The following is a 12685-nucleotide window of genomic DNA, read 5'->3' as shown; positions in this document are numbered from 1 at the left end:
TTTAAGATGAATGAAGTAAGATTTTGATTATTTGAAATATGGCCTGTGTGGACTAAACTATGCACAGAATTATGTCAGTCTACAAGGTCCGGATTCTACATGGTTCGGCAATGTAGACCTTGTAGACTCCACTACAGACCAATCATCAGTGAATGCTCATGCATTTTTAAGAAGGGCTACTTCCACAAAAAAACAAAGAACTCACCAAAACATCTCGGTAGCACCTTATCTAAATGTTCTATTTCATATATGGAGATTCATATTTATTTATGTATTGCATGCATTTCTACATTTTATTTCCTATTTTGTTTATTCATCCCAGTATCTTTCTTTCTTATGTGTGGAATTCTACAAGGCATTTACATTTACATTTAGTCATTTAGCTGACGCTTTTATCCAAAGCGACTTACAAGTTCTGTATGACAGGTCATCAGAAAGGCTACAACTCTATCAGCTGAGTAACAATATTCATCAAAGTGTTGCGTGTTACAGTGCAGGTTAGTTTATTAGGACAAGTGCATGACAGTAAGGTTAGTTAGGGTTAGATTTTTTTTATTTAATTTTTTTTATTTTATTTCAGATAATGGTTGAAGAAGTGCGTCTTTAGTCGACGGCAAAAGATTGGACGGGATTCGGCTGTCCTAACTGGGGTGGTTTCATTCCACCATTGTGGGGCAAGGACTGAGAATAGGCGTGTAGGTGGTGTATATGTGTTTGAGGATGATATCCTTCAAACAGGCAATAGTGATGATATAATTTGGGCAGTGCTGAGCTGGGTTCCTTTCCTCCAGTGTATTTGTTCCCCGGCCCCACCCAATGGCCCCATGCACACACACACACACACACACACACACCCCGAAGTAAAAATAAAAATAAAAATAAAATGTTTGAAAAAAAAGTGTTTTGAAAAAAAAATTAATATTAATATTTTTTTTAAACTTCGATTTTTTTTTAATGTTCGAAGCTTGTGCCATCGAACGAAGCTTCGAAGTATTTAAGACAGCCCTAATAATATTGTGATATAACGATTTTTCCCCCACCCCTTGCGCAAACACGCTATACTAGGAAACTGTTTTACTTAGCAGCACTGCATGTAACACACTACACTGCCAAAAAGTCAGACTCAGCATTGCACGTCAAGTCATTGTTTTGTCAACATTTAGAGAAGACACTATTGAATGTTCATGACGAAATATTGTGTTTAGTATAAAAATTCCAATTATCGTGACACTAGTCCTAACTGGACCTTTCTCAGAATGCAAAGTGTATATATATATACATTTCTTTTTTATGTGGTAAAACTCTTTTATATAGTCATGTGTGAGACTTTTCTGACATTGATTCTTAAAGGAACACGCCAACATTATTTAAAATGTGCTTACCATCTTCTCCAGAGTCAGACAAGAAGATATATAGTACCAATTTCCTCTCTGTGCATTCAGTAGAAAGTTGTCTGACTCTGGAGAAGATAACACCATAATGTTGGTGTGTTCCTTTAACCCTTTCACTACCACGCTACAGTGAACGGGTTAACATTCTGTAGTGGTAGTGAAAGGGTTAACCTTCTGTAGTGTGGTTATGAAAGGGTTAACCCTTTGTCACGCGGCAGTGAGAGGGTTAACCTTCTGTATGGTCGCAGTGAGGGTTAAGGGTTAACAAAGATTGGGCCCTAGACCTAACCATTCACTGTATTGTTTTCAGCTCTCCACTGACCAATGCATTGCAAGGACAATGGATGAGGACGACACCAGGCTTGCAATCCGTTCCCAAGAGCCTAAAATAATATTACACGGATCGGGTAAATTGGTCATCCTTATTTTTTACATTTATCTATGTTTTATATTTTACTCTGCACTAAAGATCCACTCCAGATGTATTTTAAAAACACTTAAAATAAAAACTATTCAATAATAATTAGTTTTCCACCCAATTGTTAAATAACCTACTGAGAATAGCTTAGCAGCATCTACCTAATTGAGAATGCGAGGATCTATGAATATGTAAAATGGCCAAACATCACCCATTGATATTTACCAGGAATTCCACGTTGGCAGCTTATAATCTTTCAAGACCATGAGAAGTTTGACCTATCGGTGACGTGACGTCACACATGCAACTCAGAGTTCAGGGAAGTACAGAGAAGCTCTCCCTCTCCAGGGGAAGAATGAACTCTAGTGACGAGTTCTGTACAAAGCAATCTGCATAGTCAAAGTCACGCCTGTTCGTTTTGGGGATGTTGCAGTTCATTTTGTTATATACCTCTGTGACTTCCCCTCTGGCTGCACGAAGAAGTCGATGCAATTTTGGTGCCACTTAATTCTGACACGTTCCTTCCCCCTTGGGGATTAAAAACACTCGTGCAGCTAAAGAAGTCACTCAAAAAATGTGATTTCCTTTCAAAATATTAGAGCGCTCCTCTGATCGATGGAAATGAATAATTACTAATTGAACCCTTGCAATGAAGAACCATATATGTTCATTTCGAAATGTCTTGGACAGCCCATGTAATTGCAGTTGTAAAATAAGTCCAAATCACTTTTATCAGAGTGTGCATGTAATAAATAAAATAAATCTAAAAACTTAAAACAGACTCGTATAGCCTAGTTGCATGGTTTCAATTAATAATGACCACTAGAATATACTGTATATACAAGCTTTTTAATGGTTGTACCTCACAGTCAGGATGATGCAGATTTGATCAAATCTGAACATAGACATTTATTTTAAGGAAATTGCACTTTGGAGTGACCTCTCGAATTCTTGATGTATCAGTGTTTCTAATATAACTGACAGACTTACCAGGTGACCTCTGGAACGCAGCTTAATTTTGGGTCGTTATTATTAATCATTATTACATGGCGTTTTCACAATCGCCGAAATGCTTGCTTGTGATTGGTCAGTACCGCGCGTCAGAGGTCCGTTATCACACAATAACGGACCTCTGCCAAGCAATAATGACCGCTGTGCGCAGCTGTTCGCAATCAAGCCCACTACAACACTGTATCAGTGCTGCTCAGCATATGCACAGCTGCACTCGGTCATCAGTGCAATCAGACCACAGACCTGCCGGCTGCCGATAATAATAATCACTTTATTTGGGCTGACAGAGCCACAGAACAACTGCGTTTGCATTTGATCTCGTCTTGTCGATGGTGTACAATGAATTAGGTATATTTGTTAGTAAGTTAGCCATGTAATAAGCGGGATAATGTATAGCTATACTCGATCATTGTCGCAAAATAATTGACCTTCACTGACGTTTAAAACACCTCGGCGCTGCGCCTCGGTATTTTAAACTCTGTTGGTCAATTATTTTGCGACAATGACCTCGTAGCTATACATTATCCCTTACTTAATTGCATTATATTGGCCACCCTGCTCTCTAAATATCAGCGTCGGCCGTTTAAGTTTAAGTTTATTTGCAAAAGGGACAGTGCATATTAATCAACATTAAAAATTTAAATACGCCAGAATTAGCCAGAAGACTAGATTTCATATGTAGTCACTCCCTGGCCAAGATGTTAAAAAGGGCATCAACCTAAAGTGATAAAAAAAGGTTATCACTAGGGGTGTAACGATGCAGCGATTAATCGAAATGCATCGATTATAATGTGACGATTCAACTGCATCGATTTGAAAATGTTAGACTCGATTATACCAGTAATCTAAATTAATTGAAATAAAAAATGTATTCTTTTTTTGTGTGTATTTTTATTGACCTATAGTCCATTCATGCTGAGTGAATCAGTTCCCCCAGCCACATTTGTGTATTCATGATGGGGGAATGGGGGAATTAACTGATAGAAAATTTATCGAATCGAATCGTGGTCAAATGAAGATATTTCATGATGCATTGAATCGTTGCCTGAATAATCGTAATAGAAATTAATCGTTGTGAGGTTGCATCGTTACACCCCTAGTTATCACACATAACATACTGTACATCAAATAGGCCTACATAAATTACAATTCATCATCACAATATACACATTTTAACAAAAATACACATATAAAACAGAATAAAGCTGAATTGCATACACACACCGTTAATGAATTTAGCTGTGGGTGCAGCTCTGGTGTTATTTGAGCCATGTCTGTCTCTTGTCTGTTCTCCAGATGAGGGAGGTTCTGGAGGCCAGGAGTTTGTGGTGGAGCTCCAGGAGACCGTGCTGGTGTCTGACGGGGGGGAGGGCATGGCGGTAGCTCACTTTGCCCCAGAGGAGCTGGTCATCCAGGACGCCGTGGAGGACGTGGTGTCCGAGTACGTCCACTGTAACGAAGAAGAAGAAGATGAAGACGTCGCCGTGGAGACGTGTGTGATGGCGCTGGAGGGTGAGGAAGAGGGCGTGGCCATGGGAGACATCCCCGAAGACGGACTGGACCCAGAACAGCAGGAGGACGAGGAGGAGGAGGAGGAGGACCAGGACGGCTGTGGAGACTATCTGATGATATCCTGTAAGTTCACTTAACTCCACCCAAACTCCAGCAAGGTGGAATGATTGTTCAAATAGAGTTTTTATGCAATATTTTATGGTCTCAAATGTATTTATTACTAGTCTCTAGGCCTGTCCCTGACTAAAGATTTGTGTAGTCGACTTTGATTGGCCAAAATCTGCTGATAGTCGACTGTTAGTCGACTACCCCCGAATGCAATTATTTTTGGGGTGATTCCATTTGGGCTGTGGGGGGTGCTTAATGTCTGAAGGAGTCGACTGAATGCTTTTTGTCCTCTGCGAAAGCATGCAATTGGTCCACTAACCATTACTACCTTAGTTGGGTGTAGGGCTGGGCGATATGGCCTCTAAATGATATCGCGATATATTTTGGCTATATCGCGATACACAATATATATCGCAATATTTTTACATTTCCTCTAAAGCACTTAAAAAAATAAAATACAGTCACGCCAACATGATGATTCTAGTAGTCCCTGCTGCAACATATGTCTGCATTAAACCATTCTTTATTTATACTGTACTGTAGTCATTAGTGGTTTCTATTAGAACATTTTATTTTGCAAAAGGGGTAAATCTTCCACCACTGTAGGGGATCTGTCAGCATCAACGGACAACTCCATTTCAACCCGCTCTCTCTGTGATGTGGCAGCAGAGGGCGCCATTGCCCTTTTGATTGGATATGGATTTCTCTCCATTGTTTACTTTTTTTGTCATACGGGATCGCTTTTGAAAATGAAGAAGCCAGAGTCATTTGCATCTGGACTGGTTGCTTTGACTTTAGAGTTTCACGCACTCTTCATTTTGTAGTGGGTGTATTTTTAAATGGTGGAACAAATTGGTGGTACTGCTACCTTTTGTGGCAACGGGTTTGCTCTGCTGCATATTTTGCAGGTAACCGTCTCAACATCTTCCTTGCGGTAACCAAACCACCGCCAGACGACGGATCCAGTACTGTTCTTTTTTGGAACCAGTTCATCCGCCTCGGCAGTGGCACCTCCATCTTCCATTGTCGTTTCGGAATAAATTAAATAAATAACTCGCTAAACTCTTCTTTCCTCATTCCCCGTCTCCTCCAAACAACATGTGCACTGAGCCGCTGACTTGGCACCGTGTGTGTGTGTGTGTGCGTGTGTGTGTGTGTGTGTGTGTGTGTGAGACGTAGAGTGGGCGGGCCGCGGGTGTGAGAGAGAGGAAAGCAGGAGTCTGCAGCGCTTCGAGGAAAGCACTGCGAGTTTCTCTCGGCCGCGGGCGGTGCCATATAAACTAATACTCGATGTTCGCGATATAGTACAGTACTACATCTCGGGTAGAACAATCCGCGATACATCGAGTATACTCGATATATCGCCCACCCCTAGTTGGGTGTATAATAACTACTCCAGTGTTGTGGTTTATAGACCTATTGTTGACATGAATAATATGAATGAATGAATGAATGATTTTATTTTATATATATTTTTACAAAGCATAGTAGTAGAATTTCCCAAAAAGAAAGGGGGAAAGAAATGGCCGAAAAGGTGTAGGCTGAAGCCGAGGCTTATAATTGCCTACCCTTTTTACATTACACTATTTACACAAAAAAAGAAAAATACAAAAAAGAAACATAATTCAGTATATCATTTAGCAAAGGTTACAAACGTTTCATAGTTTTATGTACAAAACGTATACACATTTATTTATGTTTTCTTTCTTTTTTAATACTTTTTCCTTTTTTATATATATGTTTTTCATATCAGAACCAGTATGACAAACTTTAATATGGATCGGACTCACCCCGTACAATTATAGTATATGCTGCAGTATATAACCACAGGAAAAAAACACTGAGGGCATAACATTTTGGATTTGTATTACAAAATTAATATAACTCCTATTTGGGCTCCTGGGGGGGTCAATGAAACGAAGCAGGCTATTATCTGTCCTGGCTCTATGGTGGTGTAACGAACTTCCCACCACAGTCGGGACAGCTGAAACACCCAGTTTTCTGCCATCGACTAAGAACACACTTCAATCAATATCTGAAATAATAATAATAATTTTAAAATATAATAACCTTCTTACTGTCTTTTACTATTATGTACTTTACCACTATCTACTATGTACTATGTTACTATCCCTATAGAGAGTGTAACAGTTCAGACCACCACAGTTCAGTCCACCACAGTTCAGACCACCGCAGTTCAGACCACCACAGTTCAGTCCACCACAGTTCAGACCACCACAGTTCAGACCACCACAATTCAGTCCACCACAGCCCAAACACCAGCTCTGCATGTCCCATGATTCTTGATATAAATTGCAGAGTTACTGCCATGAATGTGTATAAGGCGCTGCTGGTCCATAGGTCAGTGCTGCATGCAAGTGTTGTTTTAATACAGAGGGTATAGTAGGCTGTGAGTGTTGTTTGAATACAGCTGTTGGAGTTAGGTTAGGCTGTGAGTGTTGTTTAAATACAGCTGGTAGGGTTAGGTTAGGCTGTGAGTGTGTTGTTTAAATACAGCTGGTAGGGTTAGGTTAGGCTGTGAGTGTGTTGTTTAAATACAGCTGGTAGGGCAGGCTGTGAGTGTTGTTTTAATACAGGTGGTAGGGTAGCCTTTTTTTAAATAATTAATTATAAAATATTTTATAAAGAAACATTAGATGTTTCCCTTTTTAGATCAGGTTGTACAAGTGTGGGCCTTTGGGCTTGACGACGCCATTTTGCTCCAATAAAAGTGATTGGCGTGAGGTGAACAGACGGAATACTTGACGGACAATCAATTTGAATCTCTGTCGGGTCTAATGATAATAATTCTCTTGGCTCTCGGTGGGGATCATCACCCCACACTCGTCTATTCATTTACTGTTTGTTTTCTTTACACCGTCTCTCTCTCTCCACCACCAGTGGACGAGGCGGGTAAGATGGTGTCGGATGACGGCACGGAGGTGACGGTGGAAGGAGCAGTGGAGGACCAAGAGGTGGAGAAGGACGAGGACGGCCAGGAGGTCATCAAGGTCTACATCTTCAAGGCCGACTCTGGGGAGGACGACATGGGTTAGTGTTTGGGGTTATTATGTGCATCAGGGTGATTGTAGGTAACAGGGTAGAACCCTAGTCTGAATGATGATGTTGAGCGGCAGGTTTGGGCCAATGGAAACGTTTTCTTACCACTTTGTTAACAAAGCCAAATACCGGACTGAACCGGTAATACTGAATTGTACCACTAGGTGTCAGACATGACTCATCTGCTCCCAAGTGTAACATGATGAGTGTAGTGTAACATAATGAGAGCCTGTGGATGAGAGTGTAGTGTAACATAATGAGAGCCTGTGGATGAGAGTGTAGTGTAACATAATGATGAGAGCCTGTGGATTAGAGTGTAGTGTAACATAAGGAGAGCCTGTGGATGAGTGTAGTGTAACATAATGAAAGCCTGTGGATGAGTGTAGTGTAACATAATGAGAGCCTGTGGATGAGTGTAGTGTAACATAATGAAAGCCTGTGGATGAGAGTGTAGTGTAACATAATGAGAGCCTGTCGATGAGAGTGTAGTGTAACATAATGAGAGCCTGTGGATGAGTGTAGTGTAACATAATGAGAGCCTGTGGATGAGTGTAGTGTAACTTAATGAAAGCCTGTGGATGAGAGTGTAGTGTAACATAATGAGAGCCTGTCGATGAGAGTAGTGTAACATAATGAGAGCCTGTGGATGAGAGTGTAGTGTAACATAATGAGAGCCTGTGGATGAGAGTGTAGTGTAACATAATGAGAGCCTGTGGATGAGAGTGTAGTGTAACATAATGAGAGCCTGTGGATGAGAGTGTAGTGTAACATAATGAGAGCCTGTGGATGAGAGTGTAGTGTAACATAATGAGAGCCTGTGGATGTGTAGTGTAACATAATGAGAGCCTGTGGATGAGAGTGTAGTGTAACATAATGAGAGCCTGTGGATGAGAGTGTAGTGTAACATAATAAGAGCCTGTGGATGAGTGTAGCGGCAGGACAACTGAGACGCATCGTGTCAACTGAACTTTTCTTCTTCTAAAGTTTTAACAATGAAAACATTACTGAGTATGTTGCGTGTTGACTGGGTCTGTTGCGTTTTGACTGAGTATATTGACTGTATGTTGCGTGTTGACTGCAGGCATTAAAGTGTTCCGTATTGAGACGGATTTCCGTCTATTTGATTATATGTATATAATATTTTAATTGATATTATAATTTTTTTTTTTTTTTTTTTTTTTATATAATATTTTTTTTTTTTATATATATAAAGTTTGCCAATAGGGATGTTTCAGTAGTATTGGCACTGGTAGTAGTCGTAATAGTAATCCAGTCTATTTTTATTTCTTCTAAAAAATACAGTGGAGGTTAAAATAAGAATAGACTTGGCCTGAAAAAAGTTCAGTCAGGAGATATTTTTTTGCTTTAATCCCTGTGACTGGGTGTGTTGCGTGTTGACTGAGTATGTTGCATGTTGACTGAGTATGTTGACTGTATGTTGCGTGTTGACTGAGTATGTTGCGTGTTGACTGAGTATGTTGACTGTGTATGTTGCATGTTGACTGAGTGTGTCGCGTGTTGACTTAGTATATTGCGGGTTGACTGAGTATATTGCGTGTTGACTGAGTATCAGGGTTCGAAATTAACGGGGGCTTGGGGCAAAATGCCCTAAAAAATGGACCAAATGCCCTCGAAAATCAGTTAAGGGGGGGCAAAAAAAGCCCCAGACAGTTTACCAAATATATATATATATATATATACAGGGAACAAAATAAGTACCCGCAAAGCACCAATGGCGGGCAGATTTGAACAAAATAGTCATGTAAAATAAAGGACCGTCGCCTTTTTTGCAGCCCTCAATCTTTCCTCGCGCGTCAATCTCTCCTTGTTTACACTGCTTGCACTGTAACGTTACGCCCGATTAGCTAACGTTAGCTTAATAACGTTAATGGGTTGTAAATATGTGGAACCATATGGAAGGAGTAAGCCGGCCGCTAAAAATAAAACCCACCGTGGCTTTCTCAGACGAAAAGGATGAGTGGGACCACCTGACAAAAAGTTTCCAGAGCAGTGGAAGTTTGAAGATAGTTTCAAGAGACTGGCTAGGCTACAGTATGATGCGGGGGCTGTAGACAGTGGTGAGTTGTTAACTTGTTCCGTGTGCCGCAAGTATGTCAAAAAGAAAACAACACGTTTGTCATTGTCGTGTTACTTCACAGTACAAATACATGAGTCCTCTGCTGTGGTTGTGAGTATCCTTTATTAGCTTAACTCCGTAGCAACATCACACGGGTGTATCTCTCTCGCCCCTCCCGCCCCTTGACCCCGAGTACGGTGGCCTGTACACTCTGTCGTATAACGCACACACATTAACATAACACCACAGTCTAAATCAATGAAATTGTGGACTCTGATGAGGACATGATTGAGGAGGTTTAAGTTAGGTTTACAAAACCTTCACATTTTATTATGTTTTGTTAAATCCTGCAAAGAGGCTAGAGTGAGGAGTCTGATGATTAGGTTAGGTTACATTAGGTTACAATTTAAGCTTAAGATTGACTTGTATTGATTAATCAATCATCAATCAATATATTAAAATAATTTGCTTAAAATGTTACTCTGGCCTCTTATTTACTTTAACGTAATACCTTATCTACCTGAAATGTACTGACATTTTTTATATATATGCGACACAAATTCGTTTTAGAATGTTTGGCTGGTAAAAAATCTGCCTGACTGGTAGTGTGCAAGGAGCAGTTTGCGTGGATGTTTTTGTCGGCGGGACGAAGACTGTAAAGAAATACAGCGCTTTGCACCACCAGGACAGCCGCAGCCACAAAATGAGGTCATTAATTGAGTTGTATTTTTTAAATGATAAGGATGTTTAATAACCTTTTTCATCATAAAAGTTCAGTGCCCCCGAAATACAAAAAAAGCCCCCGAAAATCAATTAACCCATTGCTCGCCAATGACTTGTTAACACGTCATTCTCCACCATGTGTAATCTGCCAATGAGATCAATATTTCATATTTTCGTCATGGTATTCACATTTCACCCACGGAGTCTTGGCTGGTGCTGTAGGACTCCGCTCAACTCTGCAACGCTTCAATACCGCCACCTCGTGGCCGATTGACGAGTTGCCAAACCGGAAGTGGCCGGAAGTGCTTGGTCCGTCCCCTATTTTCGTCCGGCCACTCTGTGATCATCCCGGGGCTCAATACAGACACCGTGGATATGGATCTTTACCATAACTCAATAATCAACATTATTTGGACGTGTATTAGTAATTAATATACAACCCGGCAATGGATTGCATCGATCAACATCCCATATTAGCGATCTTTTTGCTCCACTCATCACCCAACGCTACGAGGAGACTGGGGTGAGTTTCAGCGTTTTTCTTTACCATTTTCGATACAAACTGCTCTGATCAATATATCACCCATACTACATGAATCATTTAACGTCGGTCACGGAATTATAAACTATCCCCCCCCCCCCCTCCGTTCATCCGCGCATGATGAGTCATAACGTCTAGGACCGTGTACAGTTGACATTTTTTATCTGGCGTTGATCGGTATCAAACTGCATTTGATGGTCTAATATATGTATTTATGGCTATATCTCACGTTCTATGAAATACTGCAGAAAACAATACAAAAAAATATATAAAATGAATTGGCCATAATTGACTGAGAAAACTAATGCTTACTGCTGTAACCTACTAATAACACTTAAGTAAATCTGAAGATTATTATATAGCAGACAGATGCCTTGGAGGATAAGTCGTGGACAACTGTAGCGTGTGCTTGTTTATACATAACCCCTTTCATGACTGTGATGCTTGAATACAGGGGCAGGGCTTGCATCACAGTCATGTAAGGGGCTAGTGTTGTGGCTGAGTAGTCGTTAACACAGCAGGAGACGATATTTCCAATTTCAACAAGCAATTTATTTAAGGAAAGAAAGTTTAACAGCAGAGCTATGGATCTAGCAGACGGTCACCACAGCTGAACAAAAACACTCTAACTTCCCAAACCCCCGTGCCCCCCAGATAATACCTTCCCAGCCCTGCCCCAACATGACAGATATGATGACGTGACATATTATATCAGATATGACATGACGTACATTAAGATGACACATAGATTTAACATCGAAGAGAGATAAAGCTGGAGTCTGGAGTCAAGATTAGTGAAAGAGAAAATGAGTGTGTGTGTATGTGAGTGAGTGAGATGTGTGTGTGTATGAGTGTGAAAGAGTATATGTGTGTGTGTGAATGTGAAAATGAGTGTGTGTGTGTGTGTGAATGTGAAAATGAGTGTGTGTGTGTGTGTGAATGTGAAAGAGTATATGTGTGTGTGTGAAAGAGAGAACAAGATGTGATGTACTCGAAATGTCTATCTGTCCCTATCTGTCCCATACTTAAAGTTGTTTTAAGAACATCAGCCGGACTGTCGCCCTAGTGTCTTTCAGCACTGCTAGTTGACCTATATTAAACTAGTCCACCCTATATACACATTTTCCACAACATTCCCCCATTTGGGGCTATCCCTAGTCCCACCCAAATCATATAACCAAGAAAATGTGAACGTCTAACTAAACGAGAAACCATATTTATATAATAAAAGTTTAAATGCCTAATCTAAACAAGAAACCTAGCCATATAATAAATTTTAAATGTCTAACTAAACAAGAAACCTTACTTCATTCACTGGACCCCTAACGGACCAACAAAGGCTGACTACCGTTCTCACAATAAACACAAAACCGCTCAAAACAAGAGTAATAATAAAACATCAAAAAAATACCCCAATTTATAATCCTAACCTGACAGACAAATCCCCCCAACCTCCACCGCTTACCAAATGAGCCACAGTTCCGGCCGGAAACCGCGACTCTCATCAGGGAAAGGAGAAGTTGACCGTCAGAACTAAACATAGAACATCCCTCCCCAAAAAAATGACATTGTCTCTTCCATAACATTGAGTCCTAGTGTCCATCGCTCAGCCCCCCTTCCATGCCCACGCCATAGTCTCTTCACCGTATTGCCAAAAGTCACATTTTGCCAATACAGCAACCACCACGCCACACCTCCAGTCCCCGTAGAAACATGTCCCCATGCCGGGACGGGAGGCGCTGGTCCCGACCTCACAACGTGTCCCCCCCATCTTCACACCTCCAGGCCTGTCGAAACATGTCACGACATGCCAGGACGGGAGGTGCCCATCTTGCCCACTGCGT

The 12685-nt window shown here is 40.8% G+C and overlaps 1 protein-coding gene across 1 annotated transcript in view; it reads left to right on the top strand.

The window, feature by feature from the left end:
• LOC311232835 (zinc finger Y-chromosomal protein 1) overlaps positions 1-12685 on the top strand; it is a 72790-nt gene that overhangs the window by 22342 nt on the left and 37763 nt on the right. Inside the window, exons 2-4 of the mRNA XM_084319655.1 lie at positions 1702-1798; positions 4117-4455; positions 7342-7491. Coding sequence (XP_084175781.1) covers positions 1732-1798; positions 4117-4455; positions 7342-7491 — 556 coding nt within the window. The 5' untranslated portion in view covers positions 1702-1731. The remainder of the gene's footprint in view (positions 1-1701; positions 1799-4116; positions 4456-7341; positions 7492-12685) is intronic.

Source organism: Notolepis coatsorum (genome assembly GCF_963971535.1).
Source record: "Notolepis coatsorum genome assembly, chromosome: 8".
Classification (NCBI taxonomy): Eukaryota; Metazoa; Chordata; class Actinopteri; order Aulopiformes; family Paralepididae; genus Notolepis; species Notolepis coatsorum.
This window is presented reverse-complemented; position numbering and strand designations above follow the sequence as displayed.